This window comes from Chelonoidis abingdonii, chromosome 4 (assembly GCF_003597395.2).
Source record: "Chelonoidis abingdonii isolate Lonesome George chromosome 4, CheloAbing_2.0, whole genome shotgun sequence".
Taxonomy (NCBI): Eukaryota; Metazoa; Chordata; order Testudines; family Testudinidae; genus Chelonoidis; species Chelonoidis abingdonii.
Window position 1 is genome coordinate 81835563 of NC_133772.1, and position 26491 is coordinate 81862053.

General features: G+C 38.1%; 1 protein-coding gene across 28 annotated transcripts in view; it reads left to right on the forward strand.

Moving 5' to 3' along the window:
* Positions 1-26491, forward strand: part of GPHN (gephyrin) — a 648985-nt gene that overhangs the window by 468962 nt on the left and 153532 nt on the right. For 16 of the 28 annotated variants that reach the window (XM_075065351.1, XM_075065350.1, XM_075065357.1 and 13 more), the window contains one exon: positions 1316-1372. The exons of 10 other annotated variants lie outside the window; for them this stretch is intronic. In XM_075065351.1, the coding sequence (XP_074921452.1) occupies positions 1316-1372 (57 nt within the window). Of the gene's footprint in view, positions 1-1315; positions 1373-3454; positions 3527-9904; positions 9947-26491 lie in introns of all 28 variants that reach the window. 2 more of the 28 variants (XM_075065377.1, XM_075065376.1) reach the window with 2 other exon arrangements.

The window sequence follows — 26491 nt, forward strand, 5'->3', positions numbered from 1 at the left end:
TTAACTACATCTCTCGGGTGTGGATTTTTCACACCTCTAAGAGATGTAGCTATGCCAGTGTAACTTTTCAGTGTAGACCAGCCCCCATGTTTACACATCATCAGCACTCCTGCCATTGTGCCTGAGCCCTGACCTGGAAATGTCACCTCAAATACAGAGCAGGGAATTGAGTTTCCATGGCTTATTAAGTCTTTGGCTTCTCTTCTGAGATTATTAAAAGGGATGCCAGCTAATGCCATTTGTGATATGTCTCAGTCCAGTTTGTAGTGGATACAACAATCTATTTTACATGGGACAGCCATCAAGTGGCAACAACTGCCAACCCAGGCTAGATTCAGACCAGCCACTAAGAGGTAAAAAACTCTGTACCCGCTGTGGTATCCAACTCTCTCTCCTCTTTCCTCTTGCCTCTCCTCAAATGATTTAGCTTAGTTTTAATTTCAGTTCAGAAAGAAAGAGTTCTTTAGTTGATTCAACAGTTCTGGATGAAACTTTTACTGTAAATGGATTTTTTCGGGTCATAGTTCATCTGGCATTTGAAAATTGTGTTTACATATTAATAGCAATGTGAAAGATTGAAGCAGCAGATTTGTTTCTTCCATCCTCTACATAATCTAGAAAAGGATTGCTATAATTAAGGGAAAAGAACAAGGCAGGAGGAGGTGTAGGGAATGGAGTTAAAATATATGTACTACAGTAAATCTAATGTTGGTCTGGCATTAAAATTTTCTGGTTGGGCAGCACAATTGTTTAATTGGGAATCTTAATGGCAGCGGCTAAAACCTCTACTTCTGAGTCATGGGCAGCTGTATTTTATTCTGTCAAGTATCAGCAATGATACTTGTCAGGATGGATAGTTCCATTTACAGCACATCTGTGTTTCTGATCATATGGTTGACACCTTCTAACTTCAGTTTATACCACAAAATTAAAACATTAACTGGAGTGAAATATACAGGATTTTCTTCCATCAGTGTGTTAGGACCTTACTTTCTCTATGAACCAAATCCGGACAATCACAAAATACAAAGTGATATTTATCCTTGAAGAAGAAGAAGATAGTGAATTCAGCATGCAAAGTTTTGGTGCAAAATTGGTAATATGAAGAAAAAAAATCTCAACAAAAACAAGTTTAAGATGACTTGTTAAAGCATCACTTATTCCAGAAACTAGAGTCTGTGTCCTTGTCCTCTAGAGATGTCTCAGAGAGTCAAATTAATGTCTTGCATGTACTGCTAATTGATTGTGTGGAAATTTTTTTAAGTTCACTTTTTCTTTATTCTTCTGTCTTTTTACCCATCTTCCCCCATTGTAGCAAATTAGACGGCCGGATGAAAGCAAAGGAGTTGCTAGTAGAGTTGGATCCCTCAAAGTAAATATGTTTCTAACATTTATTTTGCAAGTTTTCTTCTATAGCCTTCACTTTTCCTTTTGGAGGGGAGGGGAGGGGAGGGAGGGAGGGAGGGAACTTTTCCATTTCTCACCATCCCATTGTTTTTATTTCTGTATTTTTATCACTGTGGGTTCACATTTTGTTTGTTTCTGTGCTACACATAGAAGAACCAGCTGAAAGCAAGCTGCCAAGTAATTAGCTTTGAATGTCATCCCAACTAGGAGATAACAGCCTCTTTAAGGTGCCTATAATTTGGGTTCATGATTACACGGCTTCTCTGATTGATGTCATTCAGTGTGTGTTGAGTGCCTCTTATGTATGAAAAAGACTTACTCGTTTTCCGAGTATAGTTTCCCCCTTTAAAGAGTAATTAAATTGTTGTTTTAGTTCTCTCACTGTTTGAAATTAATTCCAGAAAAGACCATTGTTATGAGAATTGATTATAATTTATTTAGTATTTATATGCTTGAAAATCAGAAAGGTGTGTGAAAGAGAGAGAGATCCATCCATCTGTGCCTAATACGAATGGAGCCACCATTTAGCTAATAATATTAGCCCATTTCTCTGCCTTCTTTGTAAATATAAAGAGCATCTAAATCAGTGCCCACTCTTATACAATGTGTCACATTAAAATTTCTTTAATTGTACATTCTTGCTAATGCTATTGTATTTAAAAGACATATCTAAATAATCCAAATTTACCAAAATGCTGAAGGCACATAATATAGGCTACCCTGTTAAGATTCAGTCCCAACAATAGCTTTTTTTAAATCATTTTAATATTTCACTTTTTTCACTTTATTTCCTTTTCAGCACTTTATGAAGCACTATTTTTTTTTTCCTTCTGCACTCTACTCACCTCTCCAGCCTTTTTGGCTTTTGCTTTTTATTTTATTTTTATATGTCTGCGTGTTGCCTTTGTTCCAGGGCAAGCCATCCTCTCTGTTCTCTAACACTGCTATACAGCTGCTCATTGTGAAAATGTTATTTCACTGAGCATAAAGAGGGGGAAGGAAAGGTTTAATTATGCATCTATTTCTGGTAATGACACCATTTAAATTGATTTCAGTGTAGAAAAAGAAACCAGTTTCTATTTGTTAATGCCAGTGATACCTAGAGGCATCTGTAGCATTCCTCATTGTCAATCTCTGTGAGGTTTTAGTGTTTCTTCTTTAGTTTTGGGAGGAAGTTACAGTTACAGTGCAAGTGAGGAAAACACTACATTAATGATGCACTGTTGTTTCAGCTGTAGACAATGCAACACAGTATGAATTCACAGAAGGGAAAAAATGAGAGCAACAGAGTTTCTACTGTGTTGTGGGACTTGCATATGTATATAACTACCTCTGATTTCTGCTTTTGAGTGGAACCCTGCATTATAACTGTATATGCTTAATGCATATACTTATGTGTAACATGTATGTATGTATGTATAATTTGAGTAAAAGAAAGCCTTTTAGGGTTGGGACTCAATTTTTTTAAATGGGTGTTGCTCAAATGTCAATTTAAAAAAAAAATCATGGGACTCAATTTTCAGATGTAAACACCTAACTTACAGTTCCCAGTTCTGTATCTGACTGCTCAAATTGGAACTTAGCTACCTAAAATGTTAATTTAGGCACAAGAGTCAAATATGAACATCTAAATATAGAATTGGACACTTTACCTGAGATCCCCAAGTTTGAAAATTCACCCCAAAGAAGTTTTCTGTGATTAGACAATTTTCAACAGACTACCTTGCCAAAAATAAAACATGTAAACAATCTTGCTGATAGCAAATATCTTCAGAATGATGTGTCCATGTACTTGTATTTATCTTTCCCATACTGAAAAAAGAGCATTGTTAATCAAGAAGAATAGCTGGTTTCCAACTTCAGAGTTTACTGAGCATGTATATTTCTGTTGTGCAGAACTTTGATGTATTGAAATGTTTTGCCAAAGGCAGTGAGAAATGTGTTATGCTATGATCTTATTTTAAAAAAATATATAAAAAGAAAGAAAGAAAAAAGTGAAAAGAGAACAGGTTGCTTTTTCAATTCATTTTCTGATGTTTACATGTAGCTCCATCGAAAGCTGGAGGAGCTCAGAGATCACCTAGAAGGCAATGTCAAAGGATGCTCTCTCCGAGTAAATGTACGATTTCACTCGGTGATTTATTTATTTTTAAATTTCCGCTGGTTGGTAACACCAAATCTGATTGGTTTTGTCTTCTCATCTCCATCTTTTTCCTTTCTCTCTCTTTCTCCCTATGTGTTTCTTTCTTTTCTAGCTGGGGTTTCATTGTAATGTGTGAGAGAATTCTAACATACCTATTGGGTTTGTTTAAAAGAAAACTCTACTGCCTTTTTAATTAATTTTGACCATATTCTGGTGAGTTTTAATGGCAGCAAATGATTAAACAACTACAAAAACTCCCTTCAGGAATGACCTACAAATTTGTATTTGTAGGTCATTCCTGAACATTATAGATAAATTAAATCCAGTAAGTGTCCCCTGTTTGAAGGGTAGCGATATATCTAATAAAAGCTGTAGCTGAACTGAAAACTATGGGCTGGTTTAAGGTAATCCAGATGCATTGTCTTAGATATAGTTCTGTCCTTGAGATTCTTGGGCCCTCATTTGATCTAAAGAAAAAAAAATAGAAATTTTAATGCTGAATGCACAGCTAATCAAATTTCACAGTTTCTTTTGAGTTAGTAGAATCCTTTTAATAAACAAATGTTCAGCACCTTCTGAGATTTTTATCATATTTGTGTTCTAATTTAAAAAAATTCATTTAGAATGCAAAAAATCATATGAAGTAAAGATTAATGTCCAGCATATAATTCATGACACCTCTATAAGAGTGTTCAGTGTTCATAGAGCCAAAGAAATCTACCACAAAGTATCCAGTAGAGCATTACAGACAGTACTTCATTCCTAAAAAAGAGGTTGCCTTGACATTTTCAGACCTGACTCTTGACTTTATGATAGAATTTGAAGGGCAAATTGCATCATGCAATATTGTATGAAAATAAGGAAAGAACACGAGCATGATAGGCATAGCAAATTATGTCTTTGTTTATGCAAAAAGACCAGTTGCATGAGTCTTCTTTGCAAAACATCATATGTAGGTCCTTGTCCTGGTTTGTCTCCCTCAAACACTGAGGCAGCTGGCTTTACAGTTATCACCATTTTGATTCAAAATCTAATATGGTGCTGTGAAAGAGAAGGGAGAGCTTCAGACTGATCATTTTGCCTATTACTTTTGGTATATCTGAACATTTCAATTTTCAGCTAAATATCAGACATAAAGATAATCCCTGCTCATTGTCAAGACCCTGAGAAAGTGAGATGCAAGGATATTGAGCTGTTGATTGGCAGCAGTTTTCTGTAAAATCGGTTTGATGAGCACTTTGCATCTCATGTCATTTCACTGGCATACATTTCTAAGCAGCCAATCTAATTGTGCACATGCAATTTTTTTTTTATTTGGTGAAACGTTGAACTTCTTAGGTCTTATAAGGGCAGAGGATGGTTCTTTTATTTTAGGATTCTCAATCCCAAATCCACAGTATTAATGGGTGAACATATAGCTAGCAAAAAGTGCATATTGAAAATGAATACTACCAAAAGTTGTACTTGACTATACATCCGCCCACAAAATGCCATACAAGGACAAGTGCAAAGTGAAAATACATGTCTGCAGTAACCTTAGATATCTCGAGAATTGATTGAGTAGACAACTCAAGATTGGGAGACTGATTAATATTAAGTTGCCCTCTTCTTCCATGCCATATTAACTGTCACATCATGACCTGTACCATTTGAAGGGCAGTTATTTTAGATGAGTAGGTAGGGCAGAGTCTGATCCCAGATATGTACTGTAGATGCCACAGATGCCCCTAAATTTCTTCTGATGACTGAGATCATTGGCAAGAAAGATATTAAATAGATAAAATCTGCAGCCAGTTTCCCCACCCTAATTATATATGCTGATGAGTGTCATAATAATGGATGCTTTGCATGAGGCAACTTTCTGAGGGAGAAGAGACCAGTGTCAGTGCTTAGGCCATATAGTGGCATAAACCTTCAGTAAATGCTGTGCATCTGAAAAGAAAATTGTGAGGGAATAGTTTATAAGTGCACTTTCAAATTAATTTTCATATTTTCCACTCTGTTTCTGGAAAGGGATTTAAATAAAAGTTCCTCACATGACTATGATGGAGCAAATGAATTGGCTGGTATGGGACAGGGAATAGGTAGTAGCTGTTAGCATTAATTTCTCACTAAGAGGCCTTGCTATTGCACAGTTCTGTACTCTGTTAAGGTGGAATCTTTGATTAATAATGATTGTCAAATACATGTCTTTCACATTGATAGATCCATTGGGAATCTGTAGTAAACTTTGCCAGATTCTGTGGAATTTTTTCCTTCAGATTCTGCTGAAATTGTTGGGAAATCTCCCAGATATTTTTAAAGTATATGAACTCAAAACATATATGCAAATACTAGCAAATTAAACAAATTTGTATATTTATTGGTTAGTTTTAATTAAAAAATGACATTTTATATAATCAGACATATCTATTCTTTAAAAAAAAAAGTTGTCCTGAACTGAGATCTTTCTTTTCCCCCTTGAGATCATCAATCGGATAGCTTCCCATTTCTCTTCATCTGGAGATATTCCAGTTACCTTAGATCTTCTCTTTAAATAAAATTAAATATTTCATAGAATAGTTAGTCATTTCCAACTTCGAAATTTTCAGCCTTATTTTTGTTTTTTCAGATGAATCCAGCTACACTGGATAAAAGCACATTGGCCGCTCAAATGATCAACAGTGAAATAGTTAACAGCAGTGTTATTTTAAAACTCATGATTAATTTTCAGAATTGATAGCCTGAGGTGGCTCAGACAATTCATGCAGACTCAGAAAGAGCACTGCATCAATTTGTATTTAGGTTTTCTTTGTAACACAGGCTAGAATTTTATTTTAATTTGTTTAAATTCCTCAGAAAAATACTTATAACATTTAAATTCTGTAAGGAGATAATCTGAAAATACATGGAAATTCTGCATACACAATTTCCTGAAACAATGTGTCCATCAGCCTCTGTGTGCAGGTTAGACAAACATGGATTTCATATCAAAGATTCCCTTTTTTTGGATCAAGGTAGGAGTTGCCCAAATGCATCATGGAGGCCAAATATCACCCATGGATATTCTATAATGAAGCCTGGACTGCTGTCAAAATCTTTCCGATAGAATAGTAGCCCATGAGGGCTTGGGACCCAAGATGCAGTATTTCATCTTGATCTGAGTAAGCTGCCGCCTTTTATTATGATGAAGGATTATATTTATGGGTCATTCAGTCCCTTTTGATTGTGTCTTATTAATGAAGACTAGAGCAGATGCAATGTGTATATTACGCATCAGGCTCATGGCAAGTTACTAATGCAATCATTGAGTCATGTCTTTAGCTGCTGTAAGTGAGCACAGCTTAGTTAAAGTCTCAAACTATGCCAGTTTTCAGCAACTAAAGATTTAGCCCCTTATTTGAGTGTCTGTGATATAACAAAGCTCAATTCTTAGTATACCCTGGGTAGCTTCACCTCAAGTAAAGTGGAGGGGCTGTTTGGTGTCATGTGAAATGAGGAGAGTTTCTCCCTTTAACCAGAAAGAGATGCATAAAGGTCCATCATTCAAATTTACAAATGACACCAAATTAGGAGGGGATTGGAAGCACTATTGATTTTAAAGAGAAATTACTGAATGATCAAGAGAGTTTAAAGAAAAATGGAGAAATGGGTTGAAATATCATTTAGATAATGCAGAGTAATGCCCTAAGGGAATACTAGTACAAGTCATAAGTTCAAAATGGGATGTGGTTAGTCAGAGGGAAGTGATGCAGAAAAGATCCAGAAGTTTCTCAGTGTGCAGCAAATTACATATGAGCTCACAGCGTGATCCTGTTCCCAAAAAAAGCAGAAGTTATACTGGAATGTGTATATGGAGGATCATGTGAGAACAGGGAGATAATAGTTTTTTTTCCATAAAGCCATGGTAAGGCCACACTTGGAGCACTATGTACAGTTTAGAGCTCATCATTGTATGAAAATGACACAGGTAAATTAAAGGAAATCTAAACATGGTTGAATAAAATGATGAAAAAATTGTGCATAAAATGAGATTAAGGTAAGTTAACATATACATTTTAGAACAGGGAATATTACTGGCTGCCTGTAAATATTTTAAAAGTTATAACACAAGAATAAGGAATGCTTTAATATGATTAAATGTCAGGAGGAATAAGAGCCTGAAGCTAAGGCATAAATTTAAATTATATATTGATGAAAAAGTATCTGAGAGAGGAGAATTAAGCCACAGGATAATTTGACAAGGGAGGCCAGCTCACAAGAGATGTTTAAGAAGAGACTAAATAAAGCCCACACTGGTTTAGTATAAAGATAAGAGGGGAATTTCTATGGCCTGTGTTATACAGGAAGTCACACTAGATGATCACAACGGTCCCTTCTGGCCTTGGACTCTATACAACTGTAACTCCTGCAGTAGTATGGGGAACAGAGTAGATAGGACAACCCAGGAGATCTTTTCCAGCCCTGATGAGTAAACTTCGAAAACCCCTCATTCTGCTATTCCTGTTTATTTAATTTCTGATGTTTGAAAAGCTGCTCGTATGAAGTTACTTTTTAATACTGCATTCCCTGGATCTTCACTTACTAAGCTGAAGCTAATGGATCTTCTTTCTCCCTACCCTCCAAAACCAAAATATGGAAACTATGACTGGAACATATATATTGAAATCTTGACTGTGACTCATCAAAAGCTGTATGAATAACCAAATACCATGCTTTATAATTAAATGAAAAGACACTCAACCTCTCTTTGAAAACTTTGAAAAATAATCCTTTTAGAAACAGTCTTGCTTTGTATCCTGTTTTACTTGTTTTTTGACTAATTATTTTGCAAAAAGAGGATGTAGGAAAAGAATGTTTTGCATCTTCAGGGTGCATTTCTGCTGTTCGTATTCGTCTGAAGTCATTATTTTCTCTTTTGTGACATAATCATTTTCCAAAACAATCTGCTGCTGCATGTTGTCATAAAGAATTATTACATCAGGTGGAGGTAATAAGTGTCGGGCAGACATGCACACTCAAAATATTCCTTAACCATACGGATTTCTTTAGTAATAGAATGTAGTAAGAGCAAGGTAAATACATGATATGCAGAATGCTAGCAAAATTGGTTTGGACAGAATTTTTAAATATTTCTAGTGATTCATGAGCAGCTCTGTAAAATTCTGTAATCAAGGCGTAAGGGAACATGGCAAAGCATGAAGGGTGGGATTTTTCTGGAATTGGGGATATTTTATAGTTTTGATGAAGAAAAAAGTAAATGGAATTATGAGATCTACATGCCTAATATTGAAGAAAGCCAACATGTTACTTACACATTGGAGTTGTATTCCCAGTTCACTCCATCAAGCTACCTAAGTCAGCAAGTGCTCCATGAGAATAAGTAGCATACACAGAAGCTCTCATCTTTAATGTATCTGGTCTGATTTTTAACAGGTGCGAAACACTTACTGATTCTACTGAAATCAATTGACATTTTGGATGCTCTGCTCTTCTGAAAATCAGGGCACTCATTTATCCAGGTTTTCATAAAAGTCAAAACAGGATATTTTTAACTCACTTATCGAAGCCACCTTCTCTTCTTTCTTTGATTTTTTTAATGTATTTGACTGTTTTGGCTCTTTACATCCAGTTCTTGGCATAACTTGATGGGAAATCTACATTGCAACACTTCTTGAAATTCAAATTAACTGATGACCAAAGATGTGGTGTGTAAGGAAGAACAGAATGTAGCCCTTGGAATTCTTATGCTGTATGTGAAAAATGAAATACTTACGATCTGGGAAGGGGGTTTGAGATTCAAATTACTAGGAAAACCACGTTTCCTATGAATAAACTGAGACTCTTTCTACATTTTATTTTTACTGACATAGCTTTTGCGAATGGTAATGATCTCCCATTCTTTGGAGGAGTGGATGGTATCAAAAAAATGGCACTGTGCACCTAACCAAATGACATCAGTAGGCTATACAGTAAAGGAGAGAGTCTCTAATGTGTTCCACACTGTGAGCTTTGCAGAGCTAGAATAAAACCTATAGGATTAAATGAGAGAGATTTGGAAAACCTCATTCCAGAATATCCTAATGAGGGTATTCTTATCACATTACCACCTCTCTGGGGGAGGAAAGATTGAATTCTTACTTCAAATTCACTGTTAGTATATAACCATTATTTTACAATATTTTTAAAGAAGCTTCCACCTTAAATGACTAAATTATGGGATATTCTTACACAGAAGTCTCTGGTCTCAGAAACTAAAGGAACCCCCTTCTAATGTCTCAGTGCTGGAACCACGTATACAGAAACCTTCTGAGACCCTTACTGTGCCACCATTTCCTTTTTAACAATGTTTTCTTTTCCCCGCTGCACAACCAGGCTCGGCTCCCTTCGTGCTCATCCACCTATAGTGTTTCTGAGGTATACTTTGCACGCGTTTTATCACGCAGTCAACATGCTCACCCATCACCCTTGTTTGAGGGGTTTTTTTAATTTTATTTTATTTTGCCTTGTACTGTGCACAAATGAGAAAACACTTTGGGGATAGATTCTGCATGCTCACTCTGCAACCATGTCTAGCATGGTTTCAGTATCACAATGTCAGTCTGAGACCACCATGGTGTAAAGTCCAACCAAGCAACTATTACTTACATATGATCTAAGCTTATATAAAGAAAACTTCTTTAATTATCCATTAATTTATAATGAGACTGTTCACATGATGGACACAGAAATGCCCAGACTGCAAGACACTTTTGTCAGTCTTTCTAACCATTTTACCTTGTGCTCAGTAGTATAGCTGAAACTTGAGTAATTGAAAGGCTATTCAGAAATGGCTGTTGCACTCTGATTAATAATTGCCTCTTTACATATGAATTACTTTATGGGTTTCTAAAGTTCATTGCTACTAATGGAGGCTAAAATGTGCAGTGACACTACATTGCAGTCTTTATCTTTTCCTTAGATTTTCACAAGCAGGTGTCACAGCCACTGACTGTTTCATTAAACATATCTCTTTCCTTGCCTCTTATACAGTTAATTCTTCTGTTTTCTATCAGTTAAGCAAGTTTCCCCCAACAAGAAATGTCCAGTAATGCAAAGTCATGAGTTGGATTCCTGTAATGAAATGCATTTAAAATAAAAAAGTTTATGTTTATCTTTACATTAAAAGGGTCCTGCTTATTTCCCCAAAGACTGGCTGATGTCATCTTATCTCGAAAACACACTTTATTTTTAACTACTTTTCACATCTGCTTCAGGGTAAAGCTTATATATGTTAAAGGGATCCTAACAAGTTAGTAAAACCTGAAAAGGAAAATACTTTAAATTGAAGTTACGGTCACAAAAGTGATGATATAAAATTGGCTCCTTTTACTTCACATTCTTTTTGGGGTGGCAGGGAGGTAAGGTGTGCATAAGGGAAGCTGAAAAATTCTTACTGTAAATTAGAGAAGTTAATGAAGATCAGGCAGATAGACTTGATCTTGTACAGTATATTGAGTTAATCTAGAGCCAAAGCAGCCATCATTATATATTTTACAAAGAGCCTTTGAGAATTCCTAAGAAGAGAATTCGCTCTATCTTATATTGTAAAGCCATAATTAGTAGACGCACAGGCCTTAATAGTTCTGTGAGCTCCACATGAGTGGACTATTGTGCCCACATAAAGTTCATTACAGTACAAAAGCCTTAGTCACTAGCATAATCCACTGGGACATCATCCTAGGATTAAACCAGACTCTATAATATACTGATAAATTAATCCTGTGGTTTGGTATGTACTGACATCACGTTTATCAGCTCAACCATACATAGAAAGTGAGATCTTTAACCCCCAAAACAAAGCCCTCTACCATTTGAACTAAACGAGAATAGTTACTTTTGACTATTTTTATTTCATTAGCACCTAGAGGCCTAAACCAGGTTAGGACACTGTAGCTCAAAGCACTGTACAAACGTATGGTAAATAACAGTCCTTGCCCCAAACTGCTTACAATCTAGTTTTCTTGCAATCAGTAATTTGTCAGTCTAGAAGGGACTATTGGGTTGACCATGTTAATAGTCACTCACCATGGTAGCTGTCAGGTCTGAAGTATTGGCATCTAATTTCCCTTCATATATGCTCAGGAACTGAGCCACAAGACCCGGAGACAACTCCCTACACTTAAAATCTTGTGAAATACACACGCACACAGAGAGAGAGAGAAAAGAGGGAAGTAGGGAGAGAAAATTAGAGAACATAGAAATCAAGGGAGGATATAAAACTGCAAAACCCAAAGGTATCATCTTAGGCAAATGGCACCAACCTTCTCAAAAGATGTTCTGTTACTCTGTGCTCATGAGGTGGAAAATGATCTTATAGAACGCTCTTAAGGCAGAAGAAGGTGATTTACCAGTCTGTGTATATGATTCAAGAATTGCTGCCTGCATCCACCAGTACGGTCTTTGTTCTTACAAGCACATGCTATCTATATTAGGTATTTTATGGCCTCTTTATTATAGTCTCTTCATGCTCACATCCTTTAATATACTTATTCTCACAATACCCTTGGAAGTTAAGGAAATACTGTTATACTCCTAGAAAACTAAGGCACAGAGAAACTCTAGTTTTCCCAAGATAACACAGTAAGGGAAATGAACCTGCATCTCACATGTCCCAGGCTAACAATCTAACCTCTGGAAAAACCATCCCTCCTCTTGTGTGATGAAAATCTGATTTGTTAAATAAAATTTTATAGCCAAAGAGACACCCAACTAATGCCACTTTACTTCCTAAGGGTGGGAAGGGTTGGGGCAGAATGAACAGGAATAATCATTTGAGTTAAGGAGAAGCTTATGTGGGTGTAAAATCAGAATGTAGTTTGTAGATCCACTCAAAGAAAACACTGCACAAATGGTTTCTTGATATCCAAGGTGTTCAGTTTACTGTTCCTTCTTGTAGAGGTAAAGTCACTCTCTATTCAGCAGGAAAGCAATGAAGTAGTAGCCTAGTTTTCGTTCCATCAGTTGTCTCATTACTAAATTTGGCTTGTATCTGGAAACAGGTGTTTTGACTAGAAGAAAATTTGCCATTGCTTTAATTAAATATCATGGTGCGATACGAGACTCTGTCTCCCAGAGGATACCCAATGACTCCCAACTTAGCCACATGGATCCTTTACTGAATCCATCTAATAGAAAGATCAGTTTACACTAATGTAAACTTAAAGGTGGGTCATGATCAAGGACACTATAAAGTTAAAATATGACAGAAGTGGCATTGTTAGTGGACTGAAGCAAGATACCTACTAATTGATCAGAGTAACCCAAATCTCAATGGTCCAGCCTTTCAGGTTAGAGGCCACCAGTTTGATCTTGTCCGTGTCTTGACAACAGAATGAATTTTACATACATTACAAGATCTTCGATGAGAAATAACTGAGAGGGAGGGACAGCTGATTTTCCCACAGATGGGAGAAGCAGGGCTTGCAAGGCCAATACAAGGCCATTAGGAATATGCCCCATCTACTTTGATTTTCTTGACCACCCAAGCTAAGACAGGAAAAGGTCTGATCAGCTGAATTCAAATACATATACTTATCTCCAAATATCAGGAGCAGAGGGAAGCCAACTTTTTGTTGAGGTCTGTTACAAATAAGTCAATATACGGAATCCGCCACTCCAGGAGACTCACGGAAATACAGTATTGTTCAGTTCCCGCTCTGCTGAAAAAAAACAACCTTGTGACTCAGCCAGGTGTCCTGAATGTTAAGTTTTCCCTGGATACAGGAGACTGAGATGGTTAGGCTTTGTTTCTCAACCAAGTAGAAGATACAAAGAGCTGTCTGAAACACCTTTCTGCCAGAGACCACCTTGAAGGTGTTTGTTCCTTTGACTCCTAAAATGCACTACATTGCTTCCTAAGAGGGCCAGAATAGGTCTGTCCGTCTGGGTGGTTCAGGAAGAGCCAATCCCTCACAACTGGAGAAGACGGGCACTGGTGTATAGAGGAGTAGTTGCATTTGCCTATTCCTACCACTGCCTCTGACGTGTCAGTTAAGGGTCTCGCAGGAGAGAGAGAGAGAGAAAAAGACAAGTGAGGAACACTGCTTGGAATCTCGGAGTCTGTGGCTTTTTCCAAGTGAAGACAGCTCAGCAAGCTGGAAAACTGAACATGTGACAGAGTTCTCAGTGCCAAAAACTGTTCACCAGTGACTTGCCTCTGAGTGTCTATAAACATGGCCAACCTAAGAATTTGTTGCATACTGATGGAAAGAACAGTTCATCAGAATGTCTATTTACTCTTAGCCATTTCTAGGTTTTTAGAGTCTGTTAGTCTCTAGACATTATAGGGTGATAGTACACATACATATTAGCTAGTAGGACTTTTCTGTTCTCTAGTTCCTTGAAAAAAAAGAGATTTCCTTGTTTTAGGAGAAGTGGAGTTTTAATGCTCTAAGACGATATTATGACAAACTATGTAAATGTATGTTTTATTTGTTGCTGTTAAAGTTTTTCCTCTGGTGAAAATCCTCAAGCTTCATGCCTTTAACTCTTATTAATGTTAACTGGGTTTTTTTGTTAGTTATGTATGAAGATGGAAATATATTAGCTAACAATGGTGCTGACTCAGCAGTTATCCAATATAACTGTGCCTGTCATTGACTCATTAGACAGTCATTACAAAATGTAACAAGCAACATTTTATTTTTTAAAATAGTAATAATTATTCACTTCAAGAATTAAACCAGATTGGCTGCACTTACATGTTTAAAAGTAGTTGGCCTTTAGTTTTGTGCCTTAAAAATACTGTACCCAAAGTATACAACTAAGCCTGCTAAATTAATAAAACAACACTTAGTTTTTCAGTGACCCCATTATTTTATCTTTCTTTGTATCTCAGCCATATTACTATCACTGTCATTCTCTCTTGCTCTTGCTCTCGCTTCTGCATGTGCTATGTGTGCTGAAAGTAATGAAGGAAGTCTTTCAATATGTTTGTTGAAAGTATAGCAGCAATCAGATATTCATCATAATGTCATCCCCCAGTTTCCAAAAACAATGGAGCATGAAAAGCTAGTTACAAAGAGGAAGGCACTAAAGTGTGCACTGTTGTTCTCATGTGTTCTCTGTATTGTTAGATATGTCCCATAGATGAGAGACAAGATTATCTGTGTTATGGGAAATCTGCAGTAAGGGTATGTATAGCTCTTCCTCTCCCCAAGACAAGGCTAGTTATGGAATATATATTGATTGTGGAACTGATTAATTCGATTTGGTTGTGTGCTTACCCTATATAGTAAAGTACTATAGGTTATCCTTATTTGACAAAACAAGAACAAAGGGGCTATTTGATAGAATTAAGAGCAGAATGAAAAAGAACTATTTCATAGAATATGCAATCAAGCTATGGAATTCCTGTGTCAGAATGTCATTCAGTCAAATACAGTGTGTGGCTTTTTAAAAGAGTTGGATAAAGTTATAGCCCTTAACTACATTTATGGTAATATGTGCCAAGTTGTGAATAACTGAATCTCATGTTTTAGAACTAAGCTGGGGTAGGAGTAAATGTTTCTCCTACAAATGTAGCATTGTACAGCTGGCTAGGTACATTGTTTTTTTCCCTTTCCTGTGAAGTATCAAATATTGGCCTGTTTCTAAAGCAGGATATTGAAATAGATGAACCAGTATTCTGCTGCCATAAAGTAACATGTTCCTGTGACTGAAAACTTGGGAAGTTGTATGATAAACAGACTCTGCTAATCTTGCTCTATGAGAGAACAAATGAAATATCTATAGAGCAGGAGATATATTTTTGATCTTTGAACCCCATCATTTTATCATAAATGTTTTTTAATTTATGGTGGGAGAGGGGCATTGATTCTGTCATTAATAAAGTGATTGTGCTAGTCTCTGCATGTCAGTAGAGACTACACAGTTAGGACATTTTCTTCTGAATGGAGTGAGCTCATCCTCTTCCCAGAGGAGAAATGCCTGAAGACAAAAGATTGACAGGGTAATAAGGAACTGCTCATATAACTGGGGAGCAAATTATCAAAAGGGTGTCCTCAGTTTTTGCAGGCACGATCTGTGGTTGCAAAATTTGTACTCACATTCTTCACCTTTTGTTCAATTGTGGGCACAAGTGATTGTACTTTCATCTCTGATTACAGGGTTCAGTGGTCCCCACAAAAAAAGGAAGCTGGGCCTCTGCCCTGTGAAAATTTACCCCTGTATTCCCCTAGGGCAATATATTCGATGGTATTTGCTGTTTCTCCTGGGCAAAATGGCTTTCAAGTGAATTTTTAACACCAATGAAGGGTGCCAGATTAACAGCCCTGGATACTACTATGACATTAATGTCCTTTGTTTATCAACAGAAGATACAGCATGAGCAGTATAGTGCAAGCTTCTTCTATATTGTCCCTACATGTCAATATGCTTTCGGTATGACCTAAAGAAACCATATCTAAAAATTAAGGGTGAGTTCATCATCATAGCTCATTTAGTCCTTGCCCTCTCTGGGATACTGCCAACAAGGGGGCAAATTAATGTCAGTGGTGGTTCCTTTTGATATTATGTAGAACTTTTCAATGAGCGTCTGCCAGATATTAGAAGCAATGTATAGGGATAATTGTTAGGGCAATTAATGAGTGATTGCAGGAGTTGAGGCCTCAGCCAGTTATTAGTTGTCAGGAAATGTATGATCTATGAAATCATTAGTTTTTGAAATCATGAAAATATTTTTAAATATAAAGGCAAAGACTAAATTAATAGCTATTAAAAAAATAAAATCTAAAGGTTGAATTTCATGTTACCGTAGATATGTTTTTAGTGCTCTTTTTGAAGACCAGCAAACTATCTAATGAGGAAATAGGACTTCATTCCCAGTATTCCCCTGGGTCTGTAATGTAAAATGTGCATGGTCTTTGCTTTCATGTGTAATGAGGAAATTATATGTTTCTATTTTGGGTGGGATTTTATCAAAGAATGGCAATTTTTGCAGTCTGTTGCAGACTATCTTGATTAATGCATTGTTTTTAGATGATGTAACATGCCAACTTGTCATGGTGAGTGGCACATAATAAATCCTTAAGCAAACAGAAATTTCTTTGTGATGAAAGGAAAAGTGCAAACAAAAAATTATAGTCACATGTAAAAGGGCAGTAATTTGTTTTAGTGGTTTTTCTTTATTCATTTATTTGCTTTTAACTTTTCAGTCTTTATAGCCAGTGGAGGATTCCTTGTGCTCACATGAGCTCTTCTTTGGCAGAAAGCTGGTAGTGTAGCCACCTCCTTTGCCAACTGCTTCCCCACCCCCCGTGTTGGCAATGAGGGAGGGAAGGAATGCTTCAGTGGCGTGGCAGAGCAGTGCTACACCTGATCCTCTGCTGCTGTAAGAGCACTGAGGGACCATACATCAGTCCAGTGCTCTTCAGAAGCTCTATCATACGCCTGCGCTAAGCGGCCCAGGATCAATGACACAAAAGCTCCTTTGAGGTTCCTCTTCTCTGCTGTACCCAAGCAGAGCTCAGTTTGGGTGGAGAATCTAGTCTTAAAAGCCTAACAACCTGCACATAAGCAGCACATGAGTCTTCAGTTTGGGGGAGGCTTACACGCAAGCACCAGACGCTCCCTAGAAGTGCGGGGGCCACTAGTGCATGAACCATGGCCCCTCCTCGCATTCCACGTCTTTCTCCTGAGGTCTCACTCCCACTCTGCCTCTTCCTGTCTCCACTCCGCCCCCTCCCTCAAACCTCCCGCTCACTTCTCTCTGCTTCTTCCCCCCGGTGGAGAGGAGTGAGCAGCCAGCAAGGGGGTTTAGGGGGAAGAGGCAGAGTGAGGGCAGGGCCTTGAGGGGAAGGGGGGGGAAGAGGCGAAGCAGGGTTGGGGCCTGGGGTGGAACACAGGCACAGTCACAATCCAGGCACCAGTAGCCCCACACCCACTTCTAGGGAGCTTGGCTTCCGGCACTCTAAAAGCAGCATGCTGGCACACCTCCAAATGGAGATGACAGATGCCACATCCATGTCATTTGCCCTCCTGCATGGCCAACCTTTTTTGGGGATGCTTAGCCTCCCCAAACCTCTTATACATGCCACTCATGATCCTGAATCTTGGTAAGGGATTAGATTAGATGACCCTTGCGCTCCCTTCTAACCCTATGATTCTATGAACATGACTAGAGCTTGTAGATGCACATCTTTGCCTCTAAAATACTCCCCTTGTCAGGATACTGACATCCCAGGATTTTCCTGCTGGGAATCTAAGTATCACTTAAACTGGCTTTCCACCCTTCACAGCCTCCTGCCTCATGCTCTAGTCCTCACAGATCCTAGCGTGGGGCTCATCTCCACTTTAGGGTCCCCCCCAAGGAGATAAGCCTACTCTGTAGTGCTGCATCCTGGCCAGAGCCAGTCCCAAACCAGCAGACCTGCCTCCAGGACCTTCCAACAGATCGAATACTTCCCTTAGCTCCTCTCTTCTAGATCTCCCCTTATCTGAGTTCCCTCAGCTTCTTATTGAGCCTAGCTCCACCTCTTCTAGCCAAGAGGCAATTAGTTAATCTCCCAGGTGTAGAGCATAACTAATCAGGTTCTTTCTGTTGCCTTACAGATGATGGGGATTAAGCCCCATCACAGAACTACTAATCCATCATTGGACACGTTACATTAAATCAGCATTGCCCACCCAGAGTGCCCTGGTGAATACTTGCTCTTTGTAAAAATGCTCTTCAAAGCTTGAAAATAACATTTATTTTCACCAAGCTAGTGCTTCTTTCATTTGGCTGAATATTGCTTTTCTTCCCTTTGTTTTTGAGTTCACTGTATTGTAATTTACATGCTAATTTTGTCCTTTGACAACATCTTCAACTTGTAAAAGGGCAAATAAGAATGACACCTGTTTTTACACAGCTGTGACTCAGCAATGAGGGGAGTGAGTTCAAAAGGAAACTACATGTTATGCATGAAATTATGTGAATGCTCGCTGTTCTTGTTTCGTTGCTTTGTTTTTTAAATACCTTTTGATAGAATAAGAGTGGTTTTAAGTAAAATTAGAATTCATCAGAATTTCTCTTTCAGTTTCAAACAGTAGGTCAAGTTTAGGTCTCAACGATTTGAAAATAACAGTTTCCCTTTATAGTGATTTACATTTTTATCATTATATTTTCCTTGATTTTTTTTCTTTTGTTGGTTCATGTTTTATTTTGCTGTTGAAATCACTTGTTTTATTCTGGAAGCTTAAGAGACAAAGTAAATCAAAGTTGCAACCTGTAGGCAAGTTTGTGTTTCCCTTCATGGCGTGCTAAAATGCAAAAATTTATGACACACCTAGGATCCAGTCAGCCTACCCAGGAGAATGTACAGACTAGAACAGTGACCAGAACAGCTTAACACTATCACCTTCCCTTCCATGTTAGGATCAGTAGTCTCAGGGAAAATCCTACATGTGGAATTCACTTCAGCATACCCAAACAGAGAGCCTTTCTTGATATAAGAACTAGCTATATTGCAAAAATAGGGCATTGACTTTATCTCATGCATGGATATTTATCTAAATTCTCCTATGTTAAATTGAAAGAGAAAAGGTTGTATTATTGCTGACATTAAAGATTTTATGCAATCTATTTGGTATGGACCATAAAATTCATTTTAAAAAACACCTGCATTTATGTTTGTACTAGTATGTCTTTTCAACTTCATATGGTCCCTTCAGTGTGCCCACTGCTTAAGCCCAAATTCGACCCACTGGCATATCCCACATTCAAGACGAAAGAAAATATGGGCCTAATCCTACTGTTGCTCTGGTCAGAGAGCTACTGTGACTTCTGTCTAAGGAAGCAGGACTAGCCAGGTACAACCAATTAAAACAAATCTTTCTGGACTAGACTGTTTTCCTGGGTGGATGCTCCAGAAAGTTAGGAAAATTCCCAAAAATGAAAACACCATTTTTTTCAATTACCCCATCTTACAAATGCCTTGCCTCTGATTTGAGTAATAAATTCTATCCTGGCATAAAATGTCTATGATAATTTATATCAATCAGTTTTAGATTTAGGGAGATTGTAAAAACTGGGTTTATAAAGGAAGTCTCTCTTCATAATCTAGATTTTTGTTGAAGTCATATCTATTCAAAGTAATATACTTATACTTTTGTCATAATGCCCCAGCTGTGTATTTATCAAACAGAGCTGAAATAAAAACTCAGAATATTCAATAAGAAAGCACCAATACTAAAAAAATTAATGACAAATATATATCATATCGTATCATACCATAATACCTCATACTGATATTCCACATTATCAAAAATAATTTAACTGAGGAAGAATTCTCCACTGTACTCAACTTGGCACTCTCAAGTTCTCTGTTATTTTCAAATCATTAAACTAAAATTGTTCATCTGTATATTTCTCCCTCTTTTCTCCTTCCTTGGAGCAGGAAGACATTTCATCCTTAACTGTGGTTGAGACTAGTGTCTCTTAGCAATCTCTATAGGGAACAATACTGCACTGACTTTGCCTGAGGGGTGGACTAGAAGATCTAAAATTACCTTTTTGTCTTTTCTTGTGATTCAGTGGATATGGTTTAGACTTGGGTGTGATTTAGCTTCACATTTCCTAGTCATAGAATCATAGGACTGGAAGGGACCTCGAGAGGTCAACTAGTTCAGTCCCTTGCACTAATTGCAGGACTAAGTATTATCTAGACCATTCCTGACAGGTGTTTGTCTAACCTGCTCTTAAAAATCTCCAAGATAGAGATTCCACAACTAGTCTCATAGTTTCTCCCTTTGCTCATAATTGCATCCAGTTAAATTATATATTTTCATAGGATTTCCCTATGCTTTACCCTACCTTGCACCATGCAGGACAGAACAGTCCTGGTCAAGCACATATACTGGGTTTCTATTCTAGCCAGCCACTAACTTCTCTTTATTGAGCACCTTGTATGCTGGACAGTAGCAGCAGTTACCAGTGATTTTGTTTGGGCTGCTCTACTTATATGTTCTGTTTGAAAATCATGGCTCCAACTTCTGCACAGTTGTTCAGGAACAATGGTTTATGCAGCTGTAATCTAACTAGTTAGATTTAGGTTTGCAGCTGCAATAATTAGCCATGAACTCTCAGAGCCTGGCAAAGCAAAGCGACTCCCTCTGAGAATGAGAGGAGAAGTAAATCATAACGACCTTGGCACTTCAAGCATAGAGTTGTTGCTTGATCCATGACCTGTGTCTGTACCTATAGCTCTGGATGTCTTCACCAGACATTGGACCTGTTCTGGAGATTAGGAAGGAGGAAAAGTGAGATGCCAAACACCAAAACCAAAATGAATCCAGGGAAAAGATATATTAAACTGCAAATCTTGTCAGCCTCAAGAGCAGCATCCTTGAGAAGTTGCCTCCATCTCTGAAATACAAATAATTAAACCAAATTGAAACCGACTTTAATTGTATTGCTGTAAAATTTCTTGGCACAATCATCCAATTTAAAATGATATCAAATGTGACCTAATTTATTCATGTTTGTATCAGACAAACTGTTTCTAATAAATGATATTGTCAGCTTCAATATTGTACAACTTTTTCCATGTCAGTAATTTATAAATTCAAATGTTAGTCTGTCCTTATCAGTGTTTACACTAACTTCCTATTTTGCAATTTAAAAAAGAAATCTTTTTTCTAACATGGAAAAAAGATTTTTCCCCCCCAAGCCTCCCTGTCTGCATATCCGTGATTTCATGAAAAAAATGCATTTAAAGAAAAAAGGAATATGCTTAATGCTAGCATGTTAACTCCTGTCTTCTATATCTCTTTTTCTGTGATCAATTCTAGGAATCAGTGTTGCCTGAAACCCAGCCAAGTCTATACTCTGTTTTCAGTTTAGTCCATCAGTCAGCCTAATGATTTCTACAGTGCAGTTTGTGGTTGCCATCACCTTTAACTTTAGCTACAGGTCTGAACACCTGTTGGCTCAAGTTGTAGCAATCTATGCTGGGCCTTGTGATTTTTGCAGGCTGCACTGCTATATTCAAGATGGTCATAGATCAATGTTATGCAGAGCCTTCAGGCGTCCAGTTCCTGGCAAATTGCCTGTGGGTCTTTTGTTTTGGCAGACTTCTATTGCAAATTTTGTTACCTGCAATTGTTATTAATGATTGCTTTTAGAATGCTATTGTAACTTTCACTTGACAATATAGTTCTTAGAGCAGCATTTGCTCCATCTGAGCCTCTGTTCATCCTGTGAGGGTTATAAACTCTCAAATAAACCAGCTATTCAGCCATGATGATGCTGATTTCACTTTAAGCATCCCCCTTCCCCTCCCAAGGTAATATAGCCATTGTTGCACTCTCCATGAGTAATTGCCTCTTCATAAAGCAAAATTCGCTATACTGGGCACAAAGCAGATTCACATAATGTATTTTTACTTTCTCGACAATTCTTGATTATTCATGTACTTTACTCTGTTTAATCTATTTACTCCTTGTGAAAGGAGTTTTATTCATCCTTTGTGATAAAGTTCCTCCTCTACCTTGGTGGGTCCTGCACTTTTTGGCAGATTTGCTCACCTCAGAGATTCACCATGTGGGTCAGGAAACAGCCCAGAGACCTTCCCCTCTGGGAGAAGCCACAGTCCAGATCAATTCCTCCTGTGTCTGATCAGGAGTTGGGAGGTTTGGGGGGAACCCAGGCCTGCCCTCTACTCCAGGTTCCAGCCCAAGGCCATGTGGACCGCAGCTGTCTAGAGTGCCTCTGGGTACATCTGGGCAACAGCTACAACTCCCTGGGCTACTTCCCCATGGCCTACTCCCAACACCTTCTTTATCCTCACCACAGGACCTTTCTCCTGGTGTCTGATAATGCTTGTACTATATAGCCTGGAAATGGAAGCAAGTGACATCTGATTGAGCTTTATCTATTCCATGTAATCGGACAAAATAATCCACTTCATAATGACAAATTTTGGAAGACATTTTTGTTCTATTATCTTTACATAAAGTACCCTTTTCAACAGATGACAAATGTTACTAGATCTCCTAAGGAATTAATACAGAGAAATCTGTATCCTTTATGTCCATCAACTGTGCTACTAACTGTAGCTATTTAGTAAAAAGTCCTACTAATTACCTCAAGACATCCCCTAAAATGAATACATTTAGTGTAGAGATTATTAGAGAAGCACTATAGCAGTTCCAGAAAGTTGAGTTGAGATTTCAGCTTAGACCAGGAATTAAAAAACTCTTAAGAATTATAGAGGGGTCACTGGCTGGCCAGTGTAACTCCCTGGGCTGAGCATAGTTTAGCAGTCTCTTCCATCTCTGGTGCCCCCATCCTTGCTCACTCTGAGCCTGAGGTAGCTTGCACCTCTTTTTATGACTCAGCCCTCCAGTTGGGTCATCTATAGTCCTATCCCTTCCAGGATAATAAAGACTCCAATAAAGCAGAAGTCTAATGACCTGGCAGTCCCACTGTAGGTTTGATAACTTTGGAAGATTAGTGTGGGAACCCAGGCCTTCCCTCTTCTCTGGGTTCTAGCCCAGGGACTCTTATTAAGCAGCTAGAGCGCTTCCATAGACTCCCTGCTGTTTCCCTGTGCCACTTCCCATTGTCAGGCTGATGCAAGAGGCTGCATGCTGCCAGCGTGCCCAAGGCGACTGTCCCCTTGAGTTCTTTGGCTGTATGTAGCCCCTTGCACCATGAGCATTCTCAAACTGCTTGGGAAGTCTCTTTAAATTCTTTTTCCTGGGAGTTCTCCTCCTTGTTCTCTTTTCTTTTATTCTAGAGGCTCTTCTCGCCAAGTACAGCCATTTATCTCAACTCAGCTTAGTCACAGCTTGGGAAGTAACTGTTCTGCCCATTCACCCTTTCCTGGCCGTTACAGTAGAGGGTTTATATGCCCCTCACAGAATACTGTACTGTATCCTCCACAGAACAGCACTTATTCTTTTGAGTAAGAAACACGCTCCTCAGAATTTCCATGTAAATCTGTTAATTAGTTTATTAATTATAATTATTTTACATTGAGCCCTTTAAGAATTATTTTTGCTAACTCTGTTTTGGCTCCTTAATGCAAATAAAATTCCTAGTAATTTTTCAGATCTGAAGTCTGACTCACTTCTCTTGTGCAGCAAAATGTAAGGTATAGGCTACTTTCTTTTTTCTTTTCTTTTTTTTTTTTTCGTCATCGTGCAGGCGGTGGAGCAAGGGGAAAGCTGCTGCATAGGGAGGCCTGTGAGTGTGGAGATGCGCATAGGCAAGTCGGACAAGAGCCTTTCCGGGCCTGAAGCGTGTGCAATAACGTCGGGTTGCACCTGCCCTGCCTCTATAGCCATGAAGAGGAGGTAAAGTTGGCCCTTATGAGTAATAAGCTCCATGAGGTGTAGAGTTTGTAATACTGTTAAATTATAAACCACAGAACTGGACAAGGCATCATTTATAGGCTGCACAATTCAACAAAAAGACCTGAACATCTTCCTCTATTGAATCTAATTTCTCCCCCCCATCGGAATCTTTTTAAAGATTTCTATATCAACATATATTAGTGTTGAAGTTTTTCTGTACGAGTTCTTAATGAATTATATTATCACTGCATTTGCACTTGTGAGGCAATATATGCCCATCATATTTTTTCCAGGGAATATTTCTACATAGACATTAAATACAACAGAATCTTAGCAATAGGAAATTTCCTACAACCTATGCATAAAACTCAGTTTCAATCACTTATAACTTCACTAATTAAAAAAAAAAAACAAAAAAACAACCTAGCCTGGAGATCAGTCTTTAGGTGAGAACAGAACACCAAAACAGTTTGTAAACATTCACCTGTTCGATTCATAAGTCAAATAAATAAATAAATAAATAATAAAAATAAATAAGCACTAACAGATATTCTGCAATGCGAAAATCCACATTTTCAACCTTCTATAAACTTAATGGATGAATGGTTTGTTCAGACTTTCAACAATATTTTCATTTGGGCTGGGAGGTCTAAGTATGGGAATTTCAGGCTATTAAAGAAAACATCTGAGAAAGATATGAGTGAGTAAAAATAGGAGTATAAAATCCAACTTAATTTTAACTATAGTGGTCTATTACATCATGATTGAAGTAATGTATTCTCTTAAGAGACAAACACAACAGTCACTGTACACGAGTTAAATATAAGGTGTGACAGCTAGGCCAGATGGTACAGACTCAGTGTTAGAAGGCAGATATATTAGTCTCAAATTAAGTAGATCCTCTTTTCCTGGGTAAAGGTAACAGGGCAGTTCCAGAACAAGCAGAAACTTGCTGGAATCAACTAAGCAGGCAGGCTAATTAGGACACCTGGAGCAATTAAGAAAGAACTGCTAGTGACATCAATTAGGATAGGCTGGCTAATCAGGGACCTGAGTTAAAAAGGACCTCACTTCAGTTTCTGTGTGCATGCGAGGGAGCTGGGAACAAGAGGCACTAGGAGCATGAGAGTGAAAAGCTATATGCTGGAGACTGAGGAGTACAAGCATTTCAGAACACAGGAGCGAACAAGGTCCTGTGGTGAGATAAAGAAGGTGATGGGATAGCTGCATGGGGAAGGTAGCCAGGGAGTTGTAGCTGTTGCCCAGATGCTACCAGAGGCACTCTAGACAGCTGCGGTCCCACATGCCTTGGGCATACCTGGAGTAGAGTGCAGGCCTGGGTCCCCCAAACCTCCAACTCCTGATCAGACACAGGAGGAGATTGAGTCTGAAAGACTGTTTTGGCTCAGAGGGCCAGGTCTCTGAGCTGTTCGACCCACTGGTGATACTCTTGAGGTGAGAGACATCTGCCAAAAGACGCCAGACCCACCAAGGTAGAGGAGGAACTTATCACAAGATGAATAAAACTCCCTTCACAAGGAGTAATATAGTTAAACAGAGTAAAGTACATGAGATATAAAGCAAGAATTGTCGGAGAAGTAAAAATACATTATGTGATACTCGTGCTTTGTGCCGCAGTATAGCGAATTTTGCTTTATGAAGAGGCAATTACTCATGGAGATGTGCAACAATGGCTATATTACTTGAGGGAAGGGCGGATGCTTAAAGTGAAATCAGCATCATCATGGGCGGAATAGCTGGTTTATTTGAGGTTTTCATACACCCTCACAGGATGAACAGAGGCTCAGATGGAGCAAATGCTGCTCTAAGAACTATATTGTCAAGTGAAATGTTACAATAGCATCTAAAGCAATCATTAATAACAATTGCAGGTAACAAATTTGCAATAGAAGTCTGCCAAAACAATAAGCACCCACCGGCAAATATTGCCAGGAACTGACGCCCTGAAGGCTCTGCGATAACAATTGATCTTGACCATCTTGATATATAGCAGTGCAGCCTGCAAAAATCACAAGGCCCAGCATAGATTGCTACCAACTTGAGCCACAGTGTTACCTACCTAGCTTAAGTTAAGCGTGATTGGCACCCCAAAACTGCACTGTAGAAATCATGTAGCTGACTGATGGACTAAACTGAAAACAGAGTAGAAGCTTGCTGGGTTTCAGCAACACCTGATTCCTAGAATTGATCACAGAAAAAGAGATTAGAGACGGAGTTAACATGCTACATTAAGCATATTCCTTTTTTCTTTAAATGCATTTTTTCATGAAATCACGGATATATGCGACAGGAGGCGTTGGGGGGAAAAATCTTTTTTCCATGTTAGAAAAAAAGATTCTCTTGTTAAAATTGCATAATAGGAAGTTAGATGTAAACACTGATAAGGATCGCGCCACTACATTTAGAATTATTATAAATTTACTGACATGGAAAAAGTTGACAATATTGAAGCACAATAATCAATTTTGAACAGTTGTTCTGATACAAACTATGAATAAGTGGTCACATTGATATCATTTTTAAATTGGATGATTGTGGCAAGAAATTTTACAGCAATACATTAAAGTTCGGTTCAATTTGGTGTTGAATGTATTGATATTTCAGAGATGGACTGGCTTATCG